The following is a 26,581-nucleotide window of genomic DNA, read 5'->3' as shown; positions in this document are numbered from 1 at the left end:
CTCCTTATAGCTAGTTTTTATTATTTAAAAAAAAAAAAAATATGCAAGGCCTAGAAATTGCCAGGGATCCACAAACCCTCACTGCTTCGTACACGCTGCGCGCCCCCGCGGGGCCGTCCCCGGCTCACCAAGCTGCTTCAGCACCCTTTTGGGACCGCGGGTGACTCTGCCAGTCGCTTGGGACAGCCCCCGTCCTGCCTTCCTCCGGGCTGCCCAGCGCTCTCCCCGTGTTCATTTCTGCCCCTCTGTCTAAAGCCTCCTCCGAACCAGCTTCTCAGTCTCCAGCCTTTCTTCTCCATTTCCCTCCCTGGAAACCAGTTTCTCCAAAAGGCTGGTAATTTCTGGTTTTCCTTGCAGAAGGTATCATGGATGTGCACTTTGATCCCGTCTCTCCATAGCTGGAAAAAACGAGCAGTGCCAACCTTGGTAAAGTTCCTCCAAAGTGCCGGGTTTTGGGACACTGCTCTCTGCTTCCGTCACTGGATGCGCTCAGCCTGTTCACTCGGCAGCTGTACAGCCAAGAAACAGACGTCCTCAGCGGTCTCTGGCCGCGCGAGGCAGGGCTCGTGCGGAGAGCAGCGCCGGCAGGAGCTGGACGGAGGGGTGGCAGCGTGGCCACGGTCCCCCGGCGAGGGCCTGCTGTTCTGAGCGGGGCGGCGGAAGCTCCTGGGGGTTGGGGTCGGGTTAAAACCCTCTGCCCCCGTCTCCCTGTCAGCCAGCGGCCAGGACGCTCGCGTTGGGACTCAAGGTTTCAGCACCCCCCCATCCTACTGGAATAGCAAACCCAGTTCTGCTGCTGCTTTTTAATTATTTCATTTTTAAAATAAAAAGTATCCCGTCCCCTATACACACAGACACAGAGCTGCCTGATTTTGGAAGCAGACTTCGCAGTGCCCGTGCAATTTATGGTTTGGGGTTGTTTTTTGCTTTTTCTCTTTGAGACAACGGTCACTGAAATGGACGTTTTGAATTATCTCACAATCCAGTGCAGCGTGTTAACTTCCTACTGGCTTGTTCACTGCGGCTCCGGGGACTTGATGCACCATAAAAGCAAGTGCTGTTACGCTGCCATCAGGAACCGGGGCTCGAAGGGGAGCCCAGCCTCGGCAGAATCCCTGGATGCGGAGGATTTTTCATAATTATGTTATGTATTGTTCTCTGCCGTAAAGCAAGCAGAGCCCAGCCGGTGCCACGCTTCAGATGTCAGTTGTTTGGTTGTATTACTGATGTGTTCCCAGAGTTTGATATAAACGGTGCAGATCTACTGCCCCTCCAGTCTATCCCGCTTTTTCCTTAGCTCAAAACCTCTGAAGAGTTTGTGATCAAGCTTCATTCCTTCCACCTGACCATGTCACCTGTTAACACCCAGCGCCCACGGAAAATACTAGGCCAAAATGAAATGTACCGAGTCGGCAGTGCATGAAAAAGAGGAGTTAAAATTAGGAGCCTGACTCCCACGGTTGCTCTGCGGTGCAGAGGTGGGGAGTGAGCACAGTCCTGGCTCGGCTCCTGCCAGAGCGATCCCGGTCCTTAGCACGGCGTGGGGATCGCAGAGAGCGGGGGAGTGCGTCATGGCCTTGGTACCAGTGCTGGAACGGGAACGCCTTCTGGTTTCGAGTAAGCGGCAGTGCTGCAGCGGTGATACTGATACTTCTGAGGCAAGTTTGTCTGGAGCGTCTGAAATTTAAGTGCTCCCTTGACAATCAACCCTGCCTGGTGGCCCCTTCTCTCCCGGTCAGAGGGAGTTCTGAGCCAAAGGCTCTCTGCTCGCGATTTCAGTCATCTCACTTGAACTTTAGAGCTTTTGGCACGGTTCAGCTTGCACACGAGGACGTTTGGATGGGGCCAGCACGGGCAGGTCACAAAGCACAGCAGACTTTGTATGGTTTGAGCTTGCTCCTGCGTGGGAGTGTCAGAAACCAGCCAGCTCAGCTGCAGGGCTAATTTTGCTTTGTGCACAGACCCGCATCTGATCGACAGTCGCGTCAGGAGCAGAGGGCTCCCCTCTCGGTTAAAAAAGCAGCACGCTGCTCCCCAGCAGCTTCGCTCCCTGCCTGCTGCCTCGTCTCGCTGCCCGGAGACGGTGGCCAGGGTGGTGGACACGGCTGTGACGGATCAGCTCCTGTAGGCAGCGCGGCCGGCTGTCTTTTTCCGTTGTTCCTTCCCTCAGTTGGAAGGCATTTGCAGCTATTCTATGTGCTGACATTTCGCAGGGCTGTGGGAATGGAAACCTGCGTGCTTTGACTGCCCTTGTGTTTACACGGCAAGCCGTCAGCGGTTTTCCCCCTGCCGACCTGACGCCGGCACTGACAGCAGGGAGAGCACCGCCTGCGCTGTTGTGGGTGACTTGGCCTCCCTGCCCTGCTCGGAGCCACAGCAAACACCGGCGCGTCAGCCACGGCCGGGGCTTCGGGGTCTGCAGAGGAGGTTCTCGGTGCAGACGAGTTGCTGGGCTGGTAACAGGATTGCCTCCCGCTAGCTGTCACATTTCCATAAAGCGCTTTGGGGGATATAGCGTTTCTCACTGCTTTGATGTGGTTCCCCTTTCTACTGGAGAAACAGTGTCTCTGCTGCACAAGGGCAGCTTCAAGATCTTCAAGAGTTCTGCAGCTTCACCTTAACTCTGTCTGTCATGCACTGTGTTCTCCAGAACAGTCTGAGCTCTGGTACATGGTTTATTTTGTCCTGTCAGACAGACAGACCACAGCACCCTGCCCAGCAACAGCCCCGGAGCGTGCCTGTGGCCAGGTTTCCTTACTTATCGTGTCTTTTTCTTTCCTCCAGATTTTTCCTTTTTCCCTTTTTCTTTCTGCTTTGATAGCTGTTTCTCCCAAAGCTTCCTGAGGGCCTGGTAGGGGCCAAGGTTTCTGCGGACCATCGTACCTCTCCACCAGGCCTGCAGCTGGAAACGAGAGAGAGAAGAGAGAGGTCTTAGGGGAAATCCCTTGCTGGGGTGCCTGGTTCAGCTAGCTGCTGGCGCTGTGTCTGTCCCAGAAGAAAGGGACAGGCTTTATCTGTCCTTTGCTCGTGCCACCCCACACCAGCCAATTTCTCAGGCCATTTTCTGCCTGAACAAAGCCTGTGGTGCAAATGATTAACTCCCAGCTGCTGATGGAACAGCGCTGCTGATGGAACAGCACTGCCTCAGCTTTGCTCCCCTTTACCTTCAGGATGCTCTTCAGCTCCAGGGCATCCTGCTCTAGTTGTCTTCTTCTAGCCTCCTTTTCCGCCCGGTCACTGATGATGGTTTCCTCAAACATGTGGCACTGCAAGATAGCACAGGGGTGGCAACAGCCGCACGAAAAACACATTCCCTAAGCTGCGGGGCCAGCCTTCCAGGCTCACTCTGTCCAGCAGCCTGCCCAGGCAGGGCAGGGCTCACCCAGACCCTGGTGCAAGGAGTCTTCTCCTCTGGCTGCCTACTGGCCTCATCCTTGCTACACGCTTCTCACAGCCCAGCCGGGGCTGCTCTGGCCCGTGGGCCGCGGCGCAGGTCCCCAGCCCGCGCACCAAGGAGCCTCTGGCAGCCCAAGGGTGATGTGTAGGCGTGGACCTTCCTCCCCTACCTCCTTTATTTGATCTTTCCTGAATCCAGATGGCAAATGTTGCTCATTACCGCCATCGGTCCTAAGGCACTGCCTAAGTGCTGCCAAAGGGAAACGTCTCACGGCCCAGGTGTAATTAACCCTCTGATCCTGTGCTGGAAAATGGCCGTTTGATGGCGTCTCAGGCAACAGATGGCGGTGGGAAGGACCCCGGGCTAGGCAGCAGATGATGTGCAAACGCTCCGGGGATGCTGAGATGACAGTGTACAAAGTGAAAAATGAGCCCATAAGCGGGGAAGCATCTAACGCAGTCCCATCATCTCAGACCCAGTGACAGTAAGGAACGATTACAAGTGAATTCCCTCTGGCTTTAAAACACCCCTTTTTCTAGACACTTCTCTCTGCCCTGTGTGGCCTGCTCCGCTCTACCTGCATAGCTGTGATCAGAGCCCGGCCATTAGCCAAGAAACCACCGCGGAGCAGGAATGGTTTTCACTGGAGTCGGTTCCCTTACAACAGCGCTGTGCAGCTGTGAATGTGCGGCTGCAGGAAGGGATGGAGCTGCCGTTGCCAGTCTCAGCCTGGCGGACCCAGGTGTGGCCAGAAGGAGCAGATTTGTTCAGACTAAGGCAACAAACTAAGGTGAGGCATATCGATGAGATGGAACAGCATCTTTGCTCTTCGCAGAGGCTGTCAATAGCTCTGTTTACTTGCTGGTATTTGAAAATAGCTGTAGGGGAAACATCATCATCCCGCCTTGATGTCACAGGTGGCAAATAGAAGATGACTACTCAGTCCTTGCCTTCCCAGGACCGGTGCTTATAATCGCACCCTACATCTCAAGATTACTGATTTTTTTTTTCCATGGTCCTGGTTCCTTATCTGAACGAGCGCAGGAAAAAGCCAGGATGCAGTCATGCATGGCTGAGCACTGAGGTGCTGCTGATGTCTTACCTCCTCGGCAAGTCTCTGCAGCATTTCCAAGTTGTTTGCCTTTGATGCTTTTAGGGCATCCAGTTCTTCGTCTTTAGCGTCTGTGTCACTTTCGTATTTGTCCACCCAGTATTCCAGCTTCTCTTCCACCGTCTGCGTGGGGATAGAGGGGTGCTTAGCATGGGACAAAGAGTGTACAGGGGAAAGGTTTGCTACTGGTACCTGGCCCCCTTTCAGGATGGAGGTAAGAGTCCCATAACTATGGCATGGTCAATGTTTCCTTCTCGTCTAAGCCTTGAAAGGATCAAACGCCTAGGACGAGTGGTACATAACTGGTGGCTTGCAGGCCCCTCGCTGGGGGTTCACTACGGAAGCCGCAGCACTGGACTGGGGATGAAGAGAGATGGGGTTGCGCTTTCAGAGGCGCGTGAAGAATGGAGAAGCGCTGGGGGTTAGTTTTGGGGACAGTCAGTCCTGGTGAAGTTAATGGCAACCAGAAGCCATTCTTTGGGTGTATATAGAGGGAGGGGGGTTAGGAAACAGAATTCAACAGTGAGAGAGCTTTTATCCTCTGCCTGACTCCCTGCCCGCTTTCTGGATTAAACTCAGCGCACCGGGAATGAGGTCCCAGGGGACAGCGCTTCACGCTATTTCAGGTTGTGAACTTGGCTTTGTCTCGCTCGTGAATAGGAGGGCAGGTGCTGCTGGAACAGTCACCCAGATGACTTCCTCCCATTCACGAATAACTTCTCCATAGCAACAACCATGACTGCTTGCATGGAAAAATAATCTGAGGAAAAGCATCAATCTCATTACGGCATCACAGCTGGACACACGAGGGAGATGGAGGGCATGGTCATCCTCTTCTCACTGGGCCCCTATAAAGCCACCAGCTGCTCTCTGAGTACAGAGAGGCTTTCACTTTGCAAAAATTTAATATCTTCTATTACATTTCCTAAAAATTTATTATTATTGCACTTTTTAAAAATTTATTATCTTCTATTATATTTCATACTGGCAGTGTTGTTAGGTACCCTGCAGTAGTGCAGGTTTTCTTCCAGTCATATGGTTTATGAGATGTTTTCCAGTGTTATTCACTGTAACGGGCACTGCTGTTGATAATAGGAAAGCTCTGAACCTCTGGCTCAACAGCGCAAGGACATTCATGCTTGGTTGCTGCTGAAAATGGGTAGAATAATTGTGAGTTAGCAATTATCCAACCCTGACTCTTCCTCAGATTGAGACAAGGCAAAACTGGCCTGGCAGTTGTGTCGTTTCCTTCTTAGTGCCCTCTCTGCGCAGCCCTTGGGTCTGTGAAACTGTTGCCCTCGCTTTGCGCAGCAGCGCGCTCCGCTGCGTGGCTGGGAGCCCCAGCTCCTGCCGAGGAAGGTCTAAATAAAATTCCAGTTAGCTGAATACAACTTTCTGAGGGAGGAAAAATCCGTAACACCTCAATAAACAATGCCAATCATTGCAGGAACTCTAATTTTAAGGAAGTGTATCCACATGTAGCAAATCCCAAGTCTGGGAGAGCTGGGTTAATTGAGACTGGAGGATAAGTCATCATTCAAACAGCAGCAATCGTGAACCTGGTAAATTTGATGGAGCAATAACTGGTTTTCTTTAGGCACTAATTGATGATGTAATGTTTATCAGTTGCTATTTTAAGCATTAGCAGACAGTCACACATACCTTATGGTGTTGCCTGAGGAAATTTTCAATCTCCATGTGGACTCGAATCTCCTCATCAGTTTTGCTCCTCAACTTCTGTGATAAGCGTGGACAGAAAACGTGAGGGACAATGTCAGTGCATGTGTGGGTGCCCACACGTGCTGCTCAAAGCCCAGCTGGTGAGCAAGAGTGCCGGAGCTCTCTGTAGAGTCCACAGACATTTTTCCCAGTGACAAAATTAATCGAGGCCGTCCTTGCCCCTGGGCCATCCATGAAAAAGGGACAACTAGATCAGACCTTGATCAGTCAAAAAAAAAACCAAAAAAAAAACCTCTTGCAAAAACAGAAAAACACGAACAGCTCTATCAGCAAAATGTGCTGTGGGCAATGTTGGGAGCTCGGGCTGCTTATGTTGCTAACTAGCCTTGTAACTACACCCTTTGGATGTAGTTATGGGTCTGTTTCTCTGACGATGGTATTAGTTTAAGCAGTCCCTGCCTCCAGCCGCTGTCTCCTGCAGCCACGCCATCCATGCTGGTCGCAGGGCCATACAGAGAAGCAATGGAAGAGATACAGAGTTCTAACCTGGATGAGTTTCCCGATCCAGTTCAAACAGTGATGGAGAACAGAAAGGGCATCTGGGGAAAGAGGGAGGACTCTTTCCTTACTAGCTGGAGATGCCTTCCAGGAGGGGCCACGGGGAAGGGCTTACCTGAATTTCCTTGTCCAGGACATTCTCTGCATTGCTGCACTTCTTCTGGGTCTGGTGGACCTGGAGGTCTGTGCTTTTCTTCATGTAGCAGCTCTCCATGTTCGTTTTGGCTTTCATCTCCTGGAGCTCGTCTTTGAGGTAGGCAATCATTTCATCTCGGTGCTAGCAGAGGAGACAGAAGAAGCACAAAAGCAAGCCTGGAGACTGAGGTCAGCTCACTGTTTCTTAATCTCTCCACTCCCTGATAAACTCAGAAGAGACAAGGCTATAGGCTTCACACTTTCCCTGAGCGTTGCCCCATTTCAGCCTCTACTTCAAAGGGAAGTTTGGTTTGTAACCCCTAAAGAAGGCGATAAACCCATCAGCGCGGAGTCATTACCTCTGGAGAGGGTGGAGTGAGGAACAGAGTGGGACAAGAAGCCAGGCCTCCTGGTCTCTGGTCCAGGAATGGATTCAGGCATGCTTATTATAAGCATGAAAGAAGCCAAATAATTTCAGCTGCTTAAAGTTAGGCTTTACTAACCTCTTGGATTAGGCCATCTCCCTGACTGAGCATCTGCAAGAGGAGGATAATGCCTCAGCCCCACATACGCCAAAGTTTGATTTCCTAAAGTATACTCTATTCCTTGGATTATTTTTTTCTAGTTATGCAGCAACCGTATAAACACAGTCTTAGGAACAGGTGAAAATCTAATCTTGACTCACTCATGTGTTTAAACAGTTCTTTCTTGAAATCTTACCAGGTAGATGGTGCCCGCTTTGTTATAAAAGCATACACCCAGGGCAAGGCGAAAGTGCCAAGGAAAAGCTGGCTATGAGCTCCCAGCCTCTCCCCACACCTTGTTTTGCAACGGAGCTGAGCTTTCCTGGGGGAATTCTGTCCCCAGGATCTCCCCCATGGGCAAGACTCCTGAGCCGACGTGCCCCGTTCGTCCGGCTTTGGGAGTGTGCTCAGGAGGCAAAGTGCATTTGCTTGATTTGGGATTGTTGTTTTGTTTACTCCTTTTTAATGAATTTCTTTGAGTAACAGATAAAAGTTCATTAATCCGGGGTTGGAACTTGGAAGAACCACCTGTAAAATGTAAAACTCTAGACTTTCGTATCAAGAGTTAAAAAGGTAATCAAAGTCTCCTGCGCAATTATGCAAGATCAATCTTAATGCCTCTGGTTTGGCACCCGACTGCTCCATTACAGCCTTTCTCTTTGCTCTCCTGCCATGCTGTGCTGAGTCTGACATTCATCAGCCAAACCTTGCAGCTGAAGATGAAATGCCAAAGTGCTGGCATTTAAATGTTTTGAAGCCCACATATCTTGTCTCTGAAGCACCCTCGCATTCCTTAGCTGTGTAAACATGGAAAAATGCCACAGGAAGAAGCCAGCTCAATAGCGCTGTGTTTAAAAGCCTCTGCAGCATGACTCATTTGGAAAAGGTTTCCTTATAAGAAGAGTTTGGAACAGTTAAAAGGAAAATCCTTCCCTCTGCACCCCTTGTCGGACATAGTTAGGAAGAGTAAAGTATATTTATAAGGCTCAGGACAGTTAGGGGCCTTGGCTGATGCTGTTTTGTGGATTTGAAAGTCATGTGTTCACATTTTTTTTGAAGGTCGCCAACATCAGGTACTATTTTACGGCCATATCATCATATGACTGCAGGCAGCTACAGATATGACCTATTTGTGCCCTGTTAAGGTTTCTGATAATGGCCTTTATTTTCCCCAGTATGAAATTTTGGTGGGCACTGGGAGGGGTTGGGTTCCTGGTCAGTAGACACGGGAGGTGACCCTGCCACTTTGAGATTGTCTTCCTGGGTCGTGGTGGAATCCCGTCTAAACTGAGGGGCTGGCAGAGAGACTGGGGAGATGCTAATGAAAAACACCCATTTTTTGTGGCGCTGAAGCTCAGCAAAGCCAAGCGCTGCTGATGGCAGTGTGTTACTGCTGTCTGCTAAGGATCTGCAAACAGGTCCGAAAAGAAGGGTTCAGTCTAGGTTACAAAGCACTCGGATATTAGAGAGATGGGGCAGAGCATGAACGCTTCACCTGGTTATTTTCTTTTTCATTTCATATTTTAGTAAGGCAGAGGAAAAACTGCTTTTGATTCCAGCACCCCAGGCCTCAGTCGGGATGGGGGCCCATCTGCTCTGTTTGTTTGCTTTGTTGTATTCATGTTTGTGGTTTGGATTTGGTCTGCGGTGTTGTAAAACATCTTCGTTAGAGGTGGGGAGTCTGGGGGCTTGGTTACACAAGCCAAAGCAGATGGGAAGTGAAATGCAAAACCCCACGGGTGCTTTACAGCAACGCATTCTCTTGGAGAGGGAAAGTCATCTGCAGGCGTGTGGGCAGCTACTGCAGCCCAGCCGCTGGGCCTGGCGCTGCAGAACCAGGCTGCGTTTGGTATTAGGCTGCTGGTAGTAAAAAGTGCCCACAGGCTGTGGGCACCGCCTGTGGAGTATGCTGTTCCCTGAACTTTAGGGACGGGCACTGGGAAAATAAGTTAATATTTATTCGTTCTGGTTTATCATCGCAAAGGTCCCAGCCAGGACACAGAGTGCTTTCATAGTTAATGCAGTAAACCTCTGGGCTGCTTATTTGGGATGACTTCAGCGTTGAATCTGCCAAACCAAAGATGCAAAATCATACCTCATGCGTCCAAAACTATCACAAAACTGGCAAAGACCAAGATCAAAACCCAGGAAATAGTTGTCAAGAGCCAGTCGGCTTCGCAAGCAGGTAAACAAGCCGATTTTCTCTTATCTCTCAGCTCGCAGACATCAGCCCAGAGGCCTGTCTGCTGCTGTTACCCAGTGCCATCGGAGTCTGCCCCACAGATGCTGTTTGGCTGCCAAAGCAACTGTGCTTAGCTGGAGAGGGTACGCGCGCTCCCGTGTTTTTGTTTACTTTGATTTCTCTCTCTTGCAAGTGCCACCTAGATCTCTCAGCTCTTCCACAGCAATTAGTATTTACAGTCACCTAAAATACAGCTGGTTACAAAAACAGCAAACAGGAGTAAACAGTCTGAGGAATTCCTCCAGCGGTCGGATAGACCCGCTGCCGTTTGGCAGGCACGCGGAGCGGGCAGGGGAATGGGTGCTGTGCTGTGTGCGGGCAGCGAGCGTGCCGGCAGAGCGCCCTGCTGCCTGCCTCCTCGCTTCCACACCCCCTGCGTACGAGCTCGAGTCTCTCCGCTGGCAGCTGCAATATCTCAGCTTGCAAAGCCTGAAGATATGCTTAGATCTATGCACCTGCTGCAGCCTGGACTCGCTGCCCCTGGAACCACAACGTGCAGCCCTACAGACGCTTCAACAAGGCCGTAGCCCGCATCTCTGCCCCAGCTGCCAGAACACCCCCATGCTGCACACCCCCGAGAAATGCCTCAGCCGAAAGGACAGCAGGCCTGGAAAGTCACCCAGCTTCACCGTAACGGCTTCTGCAGCCCTCCGCTCGCTCACCTCCAACCCCGACAACTGCGGGAGCGAGCCGCGTGAGGGGAAGTTTGCTGGTAGAGGGGGCAGACCCGTTGGCAGCAGCACTCTTTGCGAAAGTCCTGTCCCTCTGGGGCCAGGTTTGGGTCTAGTGCGCCAGCTCCGGGTCCTGCTGAGCTGCCTTGGGGCTCTGCCGGCGGTGGAATGAAGTCACCCAGGAGCTCAGGACCATCACAAACCTTGTGCCTTCTACTGCAATCGCCCGGTGCATTTCTGCGTTAGAAACATGCACCGGTGGGTGTGTGCAGATGTTTAAAACATTCCCCCAGAACACTTCAGTGATGCATTTGTCCTCCTGGGAGAGGATAAGGGAAGAAACACGATGGATTTTAGTCACACTTCTAAAAGCACTACCGAGTGGTACACTGCCACAGTGGAGCTGGGTGTGTTATGAGAGCCCACATGGAATAAAAGTTACGGACCAGTTTTCACTGGTGCCGGGGTGCAACATCTTGGTTTTCTGTCCGGTAGGTTGCCTGCAATATTACTGCTCGTTATAAAATTATACCATGACTTGCACACATGTACGGCATGAGTATACCACAAAACCTACGGGACATAGAAAGTCTTTGGGTGAATAGCAATGCAGGAATTCTAAAGTTTACATTCCCTACATTTTTATATTAAAACTATATGAACCTATACGATATTAACTTGTTTCAAAATCTGCACAGACTGCCATCACTTGTCCAGGAAACCGGAGAAAGCGAGTGTTTTTGTACAAGCTAGAAAATGAACACTGCAGCAGCAAACAGAACTCCTGCAGCCAAAGCAGAGCTATCGGTGATGCTCCTGCACGGAGGGGTAAGAGCAAACCCAGACTGATCGTTTCAGCTCCTTTAGAGACATCGGTGCTTTCCAAGAGGAAAGAAAACAAAATAAATAAGAACATTTAGCATTTGATTTGTGTTCCATTAGAAAGAAAAATGAGCTGAGCAGGCTAATACAGCATTAATTAGCATCTCATTAAGAGGTAGCAAGGCTGAAAATATAAATATACAGGCAACAAGCAAAGGCCGTGTTTTTCTGGTTCCATGATTAGATTTGCTCGCTTTTGTCTTCTCATCCACTAGACTGGAGACAACTGTGTAGGCTTTTGTCAACAGGTCTGTGCATTATTATTGTTCAAAGTACTCCCAAATCAGCAAGCTGTATTTTTGTTTTTAGTTAGTTGGCAAGGTGACAAATCATGCAAGTCTCTGTAAAACTGCCTATGGGAAAATCCCATATGAAGTGAACAGAAATTATTCTCCCTTGGGAGACACAGTGAGACACCATTATTTTTGGCACAGGAGGAAAGCAGTACTTGAAAGTAGTCTTGTCTTTGATTTGTTATCAAAGCTGAAACTATAAGGAAGCCCAGAAAAGGATTTTTAAGCTGGAAATATAAAAACAAAATCCCAGATGAGTGCCGATCCCACTTGATGAGGCAAAAAGCAAGAACCTAATTAGCAGAAGGTACTGAAAGAACATGGAGAAGAGCAGCCTCTCAGCACAGGAGCTACACACCTCCTTATGACTGCAAGAGGCAGGAGAGGTGCAGGGCAGGACACAGAGCAGTGCCCAGCCTGACTGCACAGTGCCGGGAGATTGCCGCTAGTGTGAGACGGGATGATTACAGCCCCCTATACACCAATCCCTGGGAAGGCATTAAACCAGAACCGGATACGTACATTGTCTGCACAGACGCAGTGAGGTTTGAGGAGCGCTACACAGAAGAACTACCTCATCGTATTCACTAGCTTGGGGAGTGGGAGAACGGGAACTTCCCCGGAGCCGTCAGAATCTGACCGAGCAGGGACAGTGTGCAGAAGCAAACAGACAACATACGGTCTCTGAGCCGGACAAACTATCCAGCTTATTTCATTTAACTGCCACACAGATGTCAAGGGACTTTTGGGTTGTCCCATAGGGCCTGGAAATAGGCTGCCATACCATTTCCAGTGTCAGTAAGTAAGTATACACTGAGGTATACAGTTTCCCTTTTCAGTCCTGGCTCTGACCTCTACGTCCTTTAGAGGTTCTGCTCAAATCTGTAGGGGAAAAAACTTCATCCTGCATTTGTCTTTTTGTTCCCACAGCTGTCATGTATTGGTTTGTCCCCTCACTTGCTAACTTTCCATTTCCTTCAGTGACTCCTCTTCTTTCTCCTCTCTGTTATGTCCACAGTTTTTTTTCCAGTGTTATTTGCATCCTGCTACACTTCCCAGTGTACGTTATGCATTTCCAGGATCTCCGCTAGTAGATGAGTACTGACCTAAATGAATTTTCCCATCTTGTACATTCCTGCTTTCTTCTCTGCTGTTCTAATATCTCCCCTGGATTTCTGGTGTTTCGTCAGTGATAGATAGCTGCATGCACTACCAGAGCCTTCATGTTCTTACAACCATCCTATATTTACAATTAAACTTTCCACTGCACATACATCCAGGCTGCGAAACAAAACCTCCATGTTCTATAAACTGTACTTCACCAGCATGTCAGTGGCTTAAAAGTCCTCTCTGTAGCCAACTATATCCTGGCTTGATGACCGTCCATACTTTTGTCCAAAGACAAAATGCAGTGACACCGATTCTTTCCTCAGGTGCCCTTGCTGTCCTCTTGCTCAGTACTGAACCAAGCGTCAGATTCTTGTTCCTGCTTCCAGTCCTTGTATAGCTCTGAACCTGCCTGCCTTTTGCTTGTTTGCTATCACACACTCTTTCCTGCCTCAGCAGGGCTAGGCTACGTTTCCATGTTTCTGCACAGAACCGCGTGTGCTTTTGCTCTAAAGCACGCATAAGCATCAAGTCTGAGCTGTCTGGTGAGCATCAAAGTGACCAGTGATGTGCCATTCAATTGATGTGCACTCGTGTAGCAAGTCTGACGCGTCCAGAATGCCCCAGATTTACCATGCACGCACACACCATTTGCATGCTGCAGAGAGAAGGGCTGAAGCTTTCCAGAAAGATCAAGTTGACAGCGTATGCGCAATAACATTGATCTGCCCTTGTGTAGGACTCCCATGTTCGGGATTTTCTAATAACTGGAAGCCTAGAAAAATAGATTAAAATTATGACATTTTCCCCGCACAAAATTGTAGGTAGAAAAATGACATGCCCTTATGCCAGGTGTCTTTCTCACTCCCTCATCGTCACACTTTCATCTGTGCTAGGTGTCACGTCTGCATGAGTAAGTATGACAGAACCTTAGATACTGCTATCTGCAGATAACCTCTTTCCTATTGATGGCAGATGTCCGTGCTTTGCCACTCCCAGCAGTGTTTTGGGGGTATTCTAATTTGATCATAGTCTCTCATGATCACGAGCATTTTGAGCTCCCATTTGAAAACCATTGGACACTGCTCTTAAAGTCATTAGCAGGCTTATTCAGAATACAAATCGTTATTGCAATTATTCTGCTTCTACATTCCTAACTGATGGATCACTATATATCCCACACGTCCTCTCATCTGAGTGCTACTTTCCGGGAAGCAGAGGCGAGCTTGCTAACAGGCTTCCCCCCTGGCGTGATGCCCAGTGCTAAGTGATCTCACCTGAAGTTCTATTTCAGTTTGTTTCTTGACGTCTTGCAGCTGTTTCTCGAGTGACTTTATCTCCTTCTTTCCTTCCTCCTCCCTGAAGAAAAAGGAGAAAATACAATCACTTGAATATCTCAAAAAAGACAAAGGCTGGTTACCTGGAAGGGGGACTTCCTGTCTCCTGGTACATTGCGGCACCTAGCTGAACACTGCCCCGCTTCTCCTGCTCACTCCGTGAGTTTCTAACAGCTGAACTAAAAGAAGCGCACACAAAAGCTTGGCCTGCTTCTTCTGACCAGCAGAAGACAAGTTGCTTCCCGTGGCTAGGTAGCAAAAAAGGCATTCATCTCTTCGCTCTGAGCCTCGGGGAGGCAGCGCATCCGCAAGTCAGAAACAGAGAGTTTTCACCAAAGCTAGTGACTTGGTAAGTAAACCCTGAAAGAAGAGGTGCACAGACTGAGCAAAGAGGATGGGAATGAAAGGGAGAATGAGCCAAAAACCAGGGGAGGCTCTTGTTGAAAGCCTGGAGTGGACTTGAGGATGATGCGATTCCTATAGCAGAGAGGGAAGATGCCTATCACTGAGTCACAGTTCCTGCATTTCAGGTAAAAATCTCCCTGATTCTGTGCAGAAGCATGCCTAATCAGCAGACAGTGCCAAATTGTGTAAGTTTCATTATATGGATCGAGAATGGTTTTTTCATATCAGACTTAAAATCTTCCAAAAAACACTGCCTCAGGTTCTGAGATCCATGAAGGGATATGAGTGAAGGCCAAAAGCTAGAGAGGTGTTTACCTGTCTAAAACAAAACAGATGCAGTAATGTTCTAGGTCTTATCTTATTTCACTTGGAGCGCTTTTCTAAGTTTTTATGCTTATGATTTGATTTAAAGCCAGTAAATACTACAGTTGGTACCTGAGACTTCGTACCCTATCCCAACCTTAACATCAAACATGCATTTCGTTTTCAGAGTCCTTAGCTGGGTGACTGTGATGAACAAAAGCTCCTGGTAAGGAGTTCCAGTCTTACTGCAGACTGCTTTCAGACTGGTATGCTGACACAAAACCAGACAAGTAGATATTATATTGAAAGACAGATTGAGTTCATTCCATGAAAAGAATGTATAGTAGAACAGACAACATAGTGGCTAGATATGATTGACAGAATGGAATAAAAAGGATTATGTCCTTTCTGATTATAATTTGTCTGCTCCTTTCCACCTTCCATTATTGGATAGTTATCCCACAAGCAATTGCTGCTTTCATTTTTACTTTCTGTCCCTACCATGGATAAACAATAAATCCCTTCATTTTAGACAGTGGAAGCGTTGGGTTTCGTGCTTGAAATCACGCATTTCACTGGAAGCTGGGGACCTGCCCCGGAGGCAGACCCCTGAGCCACCACTGGAGCTGTTCCAGTAGGCTGGACTCATGACAACGTAGCTTTAAAATGATCAAATATTTCTCTGATGACTGCTATTCTCTCTGACAGACTTGGGATTGAACCAGGGCTTCCGATGCTAAAAAAAAACCTCCAGACCTCTAGTGCACAGAAGTTTGAGCTAAGGAATCACCAGTTTGAGTTGAGATGATAACAAATCCCAAATAAGATTTGGGACAGAAGAGGATCAATAGTGCAGTGGCTGGTGGATTAGCCTTAAATAAGACAATGGCCTCTGTTACCATCTGTGCTAGCCCCTCGCTGCTACTGGGAAAAGGGAGCATATTAGCATATGGGTCAGAGCAGATTCTCATGGGCACCACATAACCTAAAGACCATATGTTGCTGGCCCTGGTTTGAACAGATTCTCTGTTGCTCCGGCTTTCACTGGGGACAAGAGTTAAAGATCAGGGAGCTCCTACATCACATTATGTTTTAATTGATATGGGGCAGCATTTGCATTAATGCAGACACTGGTGTCCACTGTGGTCAAAGCTCAGGCAATTCCTAGCTCAGATCGGTATCAGAACCATCAGTTATTTTTTTCTGAAGGGGAAAGAAGTGCAGTTTGTAAAGCAGACAGAATAATTCAAGTTGAAAAGCAGAATCCTTTCTGTATTTTGGGATTTTTTTTTTCCTTTTTAGCATGTACTGAGCCCAAATGGGCTTTGGCTTTCAGCAGGTAAGCAGGGAAGTACTGAACACAGCACTGACCTGGTGAGGATGTCATGAATCTTGCTCTTTTTTGCCTTCTCTCTCTCATTAGCTTCTGTTAGGCTATTAAATGTTCCCGATTCCTGCATCTTTTTCATAGTGACTGTAATGACATCAGTTGCATACTGCCTGCCAGGAGGAAAAGGAACACAACAGTAATTTATGGGTGCTGATACTACAGTGTCTGGCACCTTTATCTATTATTGTTTACAGCTAAAAAGGTACGGAAATATAAGATCCCATTTCTGTTCTTATGTCCTATCAAACCCAGGAGTGCTTCTCCCATGCTATCTGCTTCTTGCACATCTGGAGAACCCTGTATTAGGAGTTGGTTGAAGTTTATAATTTAAAAATGCTGCCCCTAATGCTACTCTAGGAAACAGCAAAGAGGCCCAAACATATCCATGTTGTGCCAGACTGTGCTGCTGGCCTGCAGTAGTGGTGACAGATAGGTGGATCTTGGGAAATGAGACCTGGGGATGCAGACAAGTGTGTCTATGCAGGGATATCTGGGTGCCAAAATATCCCAGTACAGCCCTAAGCTGATCTTAACAAATACACGGGCTTGCCCAGGTTACTGAATTTCATGGTGCATGTGGTATTTATATTTTAGCTGCATTTTCCTCATTTGTGTTAGGATCTTCTTTAAGCCCTTTGTTGAAATAACGTTAAAGGACAGAAGCCAGGATGCAGAAAAACACATACTGAATGCTCAGCTCCCCAGTCTGTCTTTTAAGCCAAAGACTGCTGGTATTTCTGCAAATCAAGGCACTGGATTATGTGCAGGAATAAAATTTATTTTAAAAAAGAAAGAAACTCTTTGGTCTTTATATACATTATCTGTTCTATAAAGGAGAATGGCAGTAGCTGCCATAGAGCGTGCCCTGCAGAATAACTGAGTTCACGAGACAATGCTCAGATCCCACTTTGCCTGTACATATCTGCTAGGAGAACCTGACTCCAGATACCAGAACATCAGCACTGGCTAGTACCTGGCATGAATTCCACCCAAGCAACCATTATCAACTGGGTAATATTTTGCAACTCCATTCAAAATAAACTGATTGTCATTACTTGGCATCCCGAGGCAAGCAAAGGCCAGAACTAAATGGCCTATGAAGCTAGACCCCACTGCTCTCTTTAGAGTTACTCCTTCCTGACCGAGGCTGAGGTACACCAGCAGTGGGAGAGTGGGAAGCTTGTATTTTTGCTTTACAGCTCTGATCATCCCCCACAGTCATCATATTTGTACTTTACTCACCTGTCAGCCTGAATTTTTCTGAGTTTCTTCACAGACAGAGCACTGTGTTTCATGGCCCTGTTGGAAAGATGATGGGTACTTTTTACGTGTTCCGTTTTCCCCAGCTGCTGCTTGGGTTCGATGCTTTCCAGAGACCCGGAGGTAACCGTTTCCCCACTCCCTTGCCTTGCTGATATAAGCTCTTGGCGGTTCATGTCCAGCTCCTTCTGGGTCTCTATGATTTCTTTCAGTTCCTGGATGCCAGTCTAAAAGGGAATAAGAGAGACCTGCTTGCACATTGGGCAGTAGAAATAAGCCCCCTGCAACATTATGTGAGTGGAAGAAAAATGAATAATAAACTACACTAAGAGCAGTTGATAGTGTATGTTACATTCTGCAAAGAGTAGAAGAGCAGAAACACTTACCTTGGTTAGCTTTGAACACACAATGTAGGCTTATTGAAGTTTATGGGATCGAAAGTCCTAAAGTGACGGGACTAGAAAAGGCCTCAAAAGGTGAATTCATCTGCCCCAAGAGATGATGGTTCAGACTGTGTCATTCCTGACATGTTCTTAACGACCTTCAGCAATGGAGACTATGCAGCCTGCTCCTGCCAGTGCCAGCACATCGCAACAATCTTTACCATAAGAAAGTTTTTTTTCTCTCCTTGGCTGCAGTTGAGCCCCTGGCTTCTGGTCCTAGTCTCCATAGGCACAGAGAACAAATCATACCATCCTTTGCAGCAGCTTTTACATACTGGAAGACTGTTAGCCTGTTTCCTTTCCACCTTCTCTCCATCTTACCCATTTCCCACTGCCTGTCACCATGACCTTTCCCTGCAATATTATTGTTATAACAAGGGCTGAGATGTGTGGAAATAGAAGTGATAGACATCAACTATCTGCTTAGCTAGTTTTTTGAGAGTTCATTCATAACATCAATTCAAAGAAGAAATTCAAAATATTGGCAGCTCTCTTCTACATGGAAGGGTATCTTGTGGCTATGTACAATTTTACTAAAAAAGAAAAAGCCCCAGAAAAGCAAAAGCACACTATAAAATCAGCTGAGGCCTCGCTTCTAGGAATTTCTCTGCTTTATGTGCTATGTGTAAGAATGCAGGTGTATACACTGGGACGTTAAAAGAGAAAATTTTCTTGCCCACCTACCAGCATCTCTGTGGCTAAACACTTACAGAATCACAGAATCATTAAGGTTGGAAAAGACCCTTAAGATCATCGAGTCCAACCGTTAACCTATCACTGCCAAGTCCACCACTAAACCATGTCCTCGAGCACCACGTCTACCCTTCTTTTAAATACCTCCAGGGATGGAGACTCAAGCACTTCCCTGGGCAGCCTGTTCCAATGCCTGACAGCCCTTTTGGCGAAGACTTAATAGCAGTACGGCTGAAGCCAGCTAACGCAGTCACTGCCAGCCCCATCCTAGTCCCTAGCTGCCCACTCGCCACCCTGCCTGCTTGGGGAAATGGATTAGAGAACTCACTGAGCTGAAACATTTTCCAGCAAAAAGGAAAACCAGAAAGTTTCTTTTTAGCAGCACCAGTTCTCAGTCCAGATCCCTCCACAACCACAGACACGTTTGCGCCAACAGAGCACAGAGGGCAGAGTAGAAACAAGCGGTCGGGGCAGCCACTGTGTATGCCAGTAGTACTTCCAAGAAGTTACTCCATTAGTGGTCTGCGATGCTGCTGCCGTAGTTTGTGAGGGCAGCATGCAGGGCACCACAAGGGGCTGCTTTGTTCTGAGCACCTTGGGCATCTCCGGATGGGCTGAATCAGCCTCTGGCAGTGCCTGAGTCGCCACTGACTACAGAAGGAGTCTAGGTGACTACATGCTTAATTTTTGGACAGTTAAATTTACATTAAATTAAATGAATCGCATGCAAAGTATACACCGACAAATGAAAATTACATAGTTAATTAGAAAAAAAGGGTTTGAGTAGTTTGCTGGTGATGGCTATACTTCAGAAAGAACTAATTTTGGCAAACAAACTGCTTTAATATAATGTACATTTTATGAATGTTCTGATAGATGTTTTTCAATGTCTGGGAAAGTTCAAGACAGGCTATAACTGGATTGTCTGTAAACAGTAGGGACTTACCCACTAATAATTACCAAATAACTATGTAAGAGCAGGGAGTTTGTAAACCGCATGTATTACCATCTGTGTAGTCTCCTAGCTGTTTATCTTTTGCCCAAAATTCAGCAAATAGAAAGGCTGCCTTCCTCTGGGGGATGCACTGCGTGAAGCGATGTACAAGAGCCCCCGATTTGGAAGAATCAGTGAGGTGCTGGCCAACACTGTGATTAATCCTCTCAAAAATGTCATCAACGGAAATTTAGATGTCAGTCTTTGAAAATGTCATTGATTTGTTGACTGACAGAGCTCCAGGATGCTTTGCAAGTACAGGTCTTCTACAAATACAATAACAGCCAAATGTAAACTGAGAAACAGGGAGGAGTAGCAAATTACAGAGCACCAAAGTTAGCAAGTAGCTTCCTTAAGCCATTTTCTTGTTTTGAAATTGTTTCCTTTTATATTTGTTTTGGCATCTTTAAGAACACAAGAAGCATTTACAGTCTGTGAGACAATTGTGTTTTAAGAAGTGAGTTGGTAAAAATGAGCATCTGTGATTGAAGAGAAAAGCTAAGGTGTTTTCTCTATAATTTAAGTGTACCTTTAGTAGGTCTATCAACCTGAGTCTGTGTGTCTGAAGAAGAACAACTCCTACTGTCCTAGAGATATGCTCTTTCGCTGTGTTTTTGCTGCTGGCACGTAAGAGGTTTCCCACCCAGCTCTGTGAGGGAGAAGCATCCTCTGGAAACAGGTAAGGTTGGCTCACAGGACTCTCTTAAGGGAAGGAGTGCCCTCTATTGCACAGTCTAAGCATCGTTCACGCCCTGAAATTTACTGTACCACCAGCTTTGGCTGCTTTGCAATGGCATTTTTGAAAAGAAGGTAGTATGGAAAGGAAACACGTAGAAAACCACATATTGATTTACCTTCCTCTTGCATTCTGAAGTGGTACATTAGACAGAGTGAACAGCATTAGATCTGAAAACTCGGATCCCAGTTTTTATTTCCATCCTGGTCACACACGTTTTTCTTTTTTGAGTTCCTCTTAAAAAAGAGTTTCAAACCTGCTTAAACTGGAACCAGCCTGCTACGTCACTTAAAATATATGACAACAGAACCATGTACCCCTCAGGATGGTCCCATCCTGTTTCCTATGTCTATCAGCTACCAGAAATATCACACCACCTCCCTCCACAGCAACAAACGTCTGCTTGAGCATTAGGGCTTCTCTGTTCTTTATACCTCTGCCCAAACCCTCTTAGTTATCATGCCTATTAGAAATCAACTAATTAATAATGGTCATTGAGAACAGGTAGTTAATAATATATTTTGAAGTGGAATCTTTCTTAATTCATTGTCCATGGGGACTAAAGGAACTTTAGCATGGATTTAGAGAGGAACAGGAATACCTTGGTTTTGAGTACTTTCAAATATCCTATTCTTTTGCTTTTTTAAAATATCCACGTATCTGTATAAGAACCTAGATGTGTTTTGTTTCCTTTTCCCTAATCCTTTGCTTGTCATCTAACCACTGCGATTTTAAAATTATAAGCCCAGGAACCTCATCTTGGGTCAGCAGGGTCCTTTGCACAAAGTCTCGACAAAGGCTTCTCGGTGATGCTGCAGTATAAATATTACAATTGGTCATCCGTGCACTTTTATTGTGCTGCTTCACGCAAGGGTCATGGAGCACTTTGCAGAAAAGGTATCTGAGTTGATATTTAAAAAATGCTGCTAGAAAACATAAAACCAAGACAAGAAGAAAACCAAGAGAGATTTCTTTAAAGAGCAAGGATAGAGGCACATACATGGCTGATGTCTGTCTTGCCCTCACATGAAACCGGCATGATATACCCAAGAATTGAGAGCTGGTCAACACAATTCTCCAGCACAGCAGTAAACAGCAGAGCTTCCAGATGAGTGAATTTTTCCATTTCTTTAGTCTCTGTGCTCTTGCTAAGAGAAACAAAGACAAAAGATACCAGTGAGAAAGACAGTATAGTGTTAGTAACAGTCGTTTAAACTAAAGGTAGACCTGAAATAGCCTTATTTGCAGCCTTTCATATACTTCCCTAGCTTTGTTTATAGCCTTTCATACACAGTTTATAAGAGGAGCTATGCTCTGCTAATGGCTGCATTCAGGGACAGTGGGAATGTTTAGCTTTCACAAAACAAAGTAGGTCCTGGTGCCTCCTACCATAGATCTGGGTAGATAGGCTGGGAAGGGAACGGATATGGAAGGCACAAACTGGGTGAGGTGGCCTCCCCGTTCAGTTCAAGGGGGAGCAGTGCTTCATGACGGACTTTGTTCTTTGGGAAACAATGGAATGAAGGTGCCTTTTAAAAAAAAAAAAATAAATAAATCCATATGTCTTATAAAATCTCAGATGGTGAACCTTCCTGCTCTAATCATTCCTCGTTATTACTGTGTAGCTTTAACATTTTTATGATCCCAATCCCCCCAGCAGGAACTGTTAGCACCTGAAGATGCTGAAAGTCAAAGAAGAACCAATATCTGGACGAAGTAAACTACCTTTAACATTCTGTGCTGGTTTATTTTAAATTGCATTTCAAATGTGAAACTGCTCTGATGTACACTTAGGCATCCCTTTGCCTTGCCTATAGATGGACTATTGTGAAAGCACATCTAGGGAATGGTGGAAATTCACTATTAATCCAAGTTAAATTGGACCATTTAGAAAAATGCGTAAGAAAATACCTGCATAACAATGGAGAAATTCTCTGAGATTTTTAATGTTTTGGTAAGCCATTAGACAATCCCTCCAAACCCTATATTCACAAAACAGCGATTTCTTGTATAACACCTAGCACAACTGGAATCTGAGATGACTGAGATCCTGAATGTCATGGCAATGGACGCATCAACATCCACTAACAAAATCTTCATTTGGCTGCTATACCTGCAACTGGATTTGCACCATCTGTAAAACCCTTGAATAAACATATTCTAGGTCTGCAGAATATTACAGTCCAATCTGTAAGCATGCCAAGGAAATACATCAGACAATGCCTATTAGCATGATTAACAGGGTAAGACATGGCCACGTTCTATGAAAATTAAAGAGGTTTAGGTGCAGTTATGCTCTAGATCACTGGAAATCTGTGATTTTTCATAAGCAACCTCACAAGTATTTTAAAAATGCATACTTATTATAACCTCTCTGAAATCGTTACCGTTTGTCCTCGTCCTTTTTTGTTGTTTTTGTTGAAGAAAATATAGTAATTTACAGTTGGAACGTGCAATTAATTTCACTTGGGCAGAAAATAGGGGTCACTTTTCAGCGCAGGTTTAGTAGGTGTCTATTAATAACATAATAGGTAAAACAAACAAAAACAACTTAGATCTTATATATTTGTTTCTTGATGTCCCTGTCTCTTGCAGTAAGTTGTTTAATGCAACACATATTGAAATGTACTGTCCTTTGTAACAGGACACGGCTTTCCTTGTGCATAAGATGACAACTGGAAAGCCTAGTGTGCGAGTGGCAGTCTTTTTCACGACAACTACACGTGTAGTCAATGAGACTGGGATAGTGCTCCTTTCAGCCTAGACCCTTTTCTTCGATTAGCTGAATAATATCTCAGAATGCAAGACTACCAGGTGCACAGTCTTGCATTAAGGATTTTCACAAGAATTTCTGCTATGAGGTCAGGAGCACAGGGTGGAAGAGAGGGTTCAGGGGTGGCATGACTCCAATGTTATGAACGATGAATAATGCAAAGTGCTATGATGTAGCAGGACCGGTATTTTCAGCAGATAGAAAGAAGTATTAGTGCCGCCGCATAAGGCATCAGTAAACCTCAGATAAGACATAGTGCATGTTTCTAGTCATTTGTGTTAAAAACCAGGCGCAGGTACAGAAGACGACTAGTGGGGTGATCATGGGAATAGGAATTCTCTTTTACAAGAGGTTAAAAGACTTGAGGACTGTGAGTAGTCTCTGTAAATACATATGAAGAGCAGATACCAGGGAGAGAAAGAGCTATTTAAGTTAAAGGATAATACTGGTCCAGGGCCAAAAGAGTGTAATTTCCCCTAAGTCAGGCAATTATGATACGGTTTCTAACTTCTGAACGGATGAAGATATGGAACAGCCTTTCAGACAAGATAATGGCAGAGGCACCCTAAATTATTTCAAGGAGAAGTGTGCTTAAATCATGGCAGGAAAAGATAACAGCAAAGGAGTGATTCTGAATATTATCAATATGTTTACTATCCTTCTACTATTTATACTGACTTACCTAATTAATCCCACTGTTCAGGGCTTTTGATGGTCACCTATGACTAAGCAGGAACTGATTTCCTCCCTTCTGAGGCTTTTTCTTTCTTTTCTCTTAATTATAAAAAAAAAAAATGCTACAGCTTGAGATAGGAATCCGGTAATATCATTAACAAATAAATAACTAATAATCTGCATAATAAACTAAAAGCATCATTTTTCCTTTCTTTTCAAACTTGCAATCAGTGATAGAAATGGAGATGCACAAATTAAGTATTTGTACATGGAGAAAGTCAGACAATGTCTCTTTTCAATCAACAGGCACTAATAAAATACTTTTAAAATGTTTTACTCATTTTTATCTTTTTAAGAAATCAGTGATCCATATTTTGAGTCTAAACAACATGAGAATAATCTATTACATGTGGAGTCCTAATGCTAAAAACATGGTGAAAAAAAATTGTTGTGGAAGAGCTGTGACAGATGATTACAACAGCATTCTTGAAAGAAGAAATAACACTTGAAGCTCTCATAGGAAAAAGTGACTGATTTGGAAACAAAGGAGGATGCAATAGCTTTTCCTCTATCCTATCAGCAGCTTCTGTCCAAGAGAGAATTAACTCAAGATATTAATGTGTGTTAAGAAAGCCCACGGCTGGAATGTTTCTCTAAAGCCTGCTGGTTTGCTCCTCCTATATGTCTCCTCTTATAACCGTATACTCACTCAGCAGATGCATGTGCCAAGCCAGTACGCTCTGGGCGTATGTTGACTTGGAAGTGAGAAGGAAACCGCTGTCTGGGGCATCAAGAAACAGTACAAATAGCAAGCTGCTCTCCCTGGATTTTAGTGTTAACACAGTGCCCACAGACCATCCTGATTCAGCCATTGGCATTGACATTAATCCCTGCACTTTGCTCAACTCCTTCATTAAACTCTATTAATAATAAAAAAGAGGTATGTGCAGGATTCAGCTTCCCCCAAGCGTTTAGGTTGACATTCTTTCCCTGCTGATCTAAAAGGAAAGAAAAACATATCAAGAAATAATTTTTAAAACAACTGTATAAAAGGTCCGGCCTCCTGTTCCTTTGGGGATTGCAACTCCCTCTGCTGTGTGAGAGTCCTGGATGCACATTTCTCCCATCCTGCTCATTTAAAAAAAAAAAAAAATATATATATATATAAATTATATAGAAAAGAAACCTTGAAAAGCTGAAGTAATCTTGGTTTTCGCTTAGAGATGCAATTTAGGTTTCGTCCTGACTGCAGAGAAAGACTTTCTGCTCCTGCTCTCTGAGGCTCTCTGAGGCTGTACTGGTGAGAACCCAGGAGAACCGAGCGCAGGAATGAAAGATGTGGTGCTACTTTTAGCTCTATGTCCCATATGGGACTAAATCTGTATGGGACAGGAAAAGATAAGCTTTAGGGAGCAATTATTTGCTGTGGCATCTCTACTGCTGGAAAACAGAGTGTTCTGACAGATAGTTCATTCTCCTCAAAGCAGGGATTGTGTCCTTTCTCTGAGCAGCGGTTCCTAGCACACATTTGATACTGTTAATTGCGTAGATTACTGAGGATTGCTTTGCTTTCTACCTCTTCCTTAACGTAGAAGCCAACAGAATAATTTGGAGAGTTCATAATATCCCATCGCCTCTCTGCTCCTACTTCCTAACAATTTCATCTCTCTAAGAAAAACCTCTGCTGATGCATCCTTACAAGGCATTGAGTGCTTCTACCCTGGCCCAACAAAGTACAGAGAGACTTAATTCTCCTCCTGGATCGGGATCTAATTCCTCAGTCCAGGCTCAAGCTCTCCAAGCCCAGCTGGTGACAAGATGACAGTAGATTTTGCTCCTGAGATCCAATCTTTCATAAAAGCACTGGGCACACACTCAAATGCAGCTTAAGACACTTAGGAATAAAGTTACAGTGAAAGTCTGGATGGTCAGGGCACATTTCATAGAATCATAGAATCGTTAAGGTTGGAAAAGACCTTTAAGATCATCGAGTCCAACCGTTAACCTATCACTGCCAAGTCCACCACTAAACCATGTCCTCGAGCACCACGTCTACCCTTCTTTTAAACACCTCCAGGGATGGGGACTCAACCACTTCCCTGGGCAGCCTGTTCCAGTGCCTGACAGCCCTTTCAGTGAAGAAGTTTTTCCTAATATCCGACCTAAACTTGCCCTGGCGCGGCTTGAGGCCGTTTCCTCTCCTCCTATCGCTTGTTACTGGGGAGAAGAGGCCGACCCCCACCTCGCTACAACTGTATTGGATTAAGTTCCTAAATCACTTAAAGCACTGAAAATGCACCTCAGTTTCTGGCTGTGTGAGAGAAGTGGCAGAAATCAGGAGTAAATGGCCCTGACTTGGGAAAATGGGTAAGTACTTGCTTCCACCTATTCTTATTTAGGAAAACACAGGAATTTGTGACTCCGTGACAGGGATCTGAGCGTGGAAATATGCGTTTTCTGTCACTGAGGCGATACTGGGGGTAAAATAAGTGTTGAGGTGATTCACTAATTCAAGGCGAGAACGGAGAAGAGGGGCAGGGCCCGGAGGGCAGCCATCAGCAGAGGGCCCCACCGCCCTGGCCGCCCCACAGGCACCAAGCGCTGCCCTTCACCTCCTCGCTGCCCCCTCGTAGGGCTCCTCGGCTGCTTCCACCGCCGCAGCCGGTCTCGCCGCCGGGCTGCGGCCCCGCTCGCCCTGCCCGGCCTCCCCTCAACCTCCGCGCCGGGATTTACCCTCCCGCTCCCACCCCGGGCGGCCGCAGGGCCCTGCCCACAGCGGCTGGGCCGGCGGTACCGGACCGGGCACCCCCTGCCCGCCCGCCCGCTGCCGGTGCTGGGCCCGGCCCGGCCCCGGCCGCTGCGGCGCTCACCGGGACGCGGCGGCGGCGGCGGCGCCCGTCTCCATGGCGACCACCACGCTCCGGGGGCTTCGCGGGGCTGCCCAGGGGGTGCCTGCACGGCGGGGCTGGGGC

General features: G+C 46.5%; 1 protein-coding gene across 1 annotated transcript; it reads right to left on the bottom strand.

Moving 5' to 3' along the window:
• Window positions 1-23: 23 nt before the first annotated feature.
• DRC9 (dynein regulatory complex subunit 9) lies at window positions 24-26,514 on the bottom strand. The gene is made up of 10 exons (XM_087739521.1): window positions 26,480-26,514; window positions 21,162-21,309; window positions 17,278-17,522; window positions 16,017-16,145; window positions 13,878-13,959; window positions 6,862-7,023; window positions 6,171-6,245; window positions 4,500-4,631; window positions 3,165-3,266; window positions 24-2,902 (listed from the first exon to the last, which is right to left on the bottom strand). Exons 1-10 carry the CDS (start codon window positions 26,512-26,514, stop codon window positions 2,759-2,761), a joined length of 1,254 nt encoding a protein of 417 aa, XP_087595647.1. The 3' UTR covers window positions 24-2,758.
• Window positions 26,515-26,581: the final 67 nt, after the last annotated feature.

This window comes from Nipponia nippon, unplaced genomic scaffold (assembly GCF_047370975.1).
Source record: "Nipponia nippon isolate SJK-2023a ecotype South Korea unplaced genomic scaffold, ASM4737097v1 scaffold_7, whole genome shotgun sequence".
NCBI lineage: Eukaryota > Metazoa > Chordata > Aves > Pelecaniformes > Threskiornithidae > Nipponia > Nipponia nippon.
Note: the sequence above shows the minus strand (reverse complement) of the source record. Positions and strands in the feature narration are given on the sequence as shown.

Coding starts and splice junctions, on each gene's coding strand:
- DRC9 (XM_087739521.1), bottom strand. CDS start 26,514: ATGGAGACGGGCGCCGCCGCCGCCGCCGCGTCCCG. Junction 7,024..13,877: donor AAACTGAAATAGAACTTCAG/GTGAGATCACTT, acceptor CTCCTCTGCTAG/CACCGAGATGAAATGATTGC. Junction 4,632..6,170: donor TCCTCAGGCAACACCATAAG/GTATGTGTGACT, acceptor ATCCCCACGCAG/ACGGTGGAAGAGAAGCTGGA.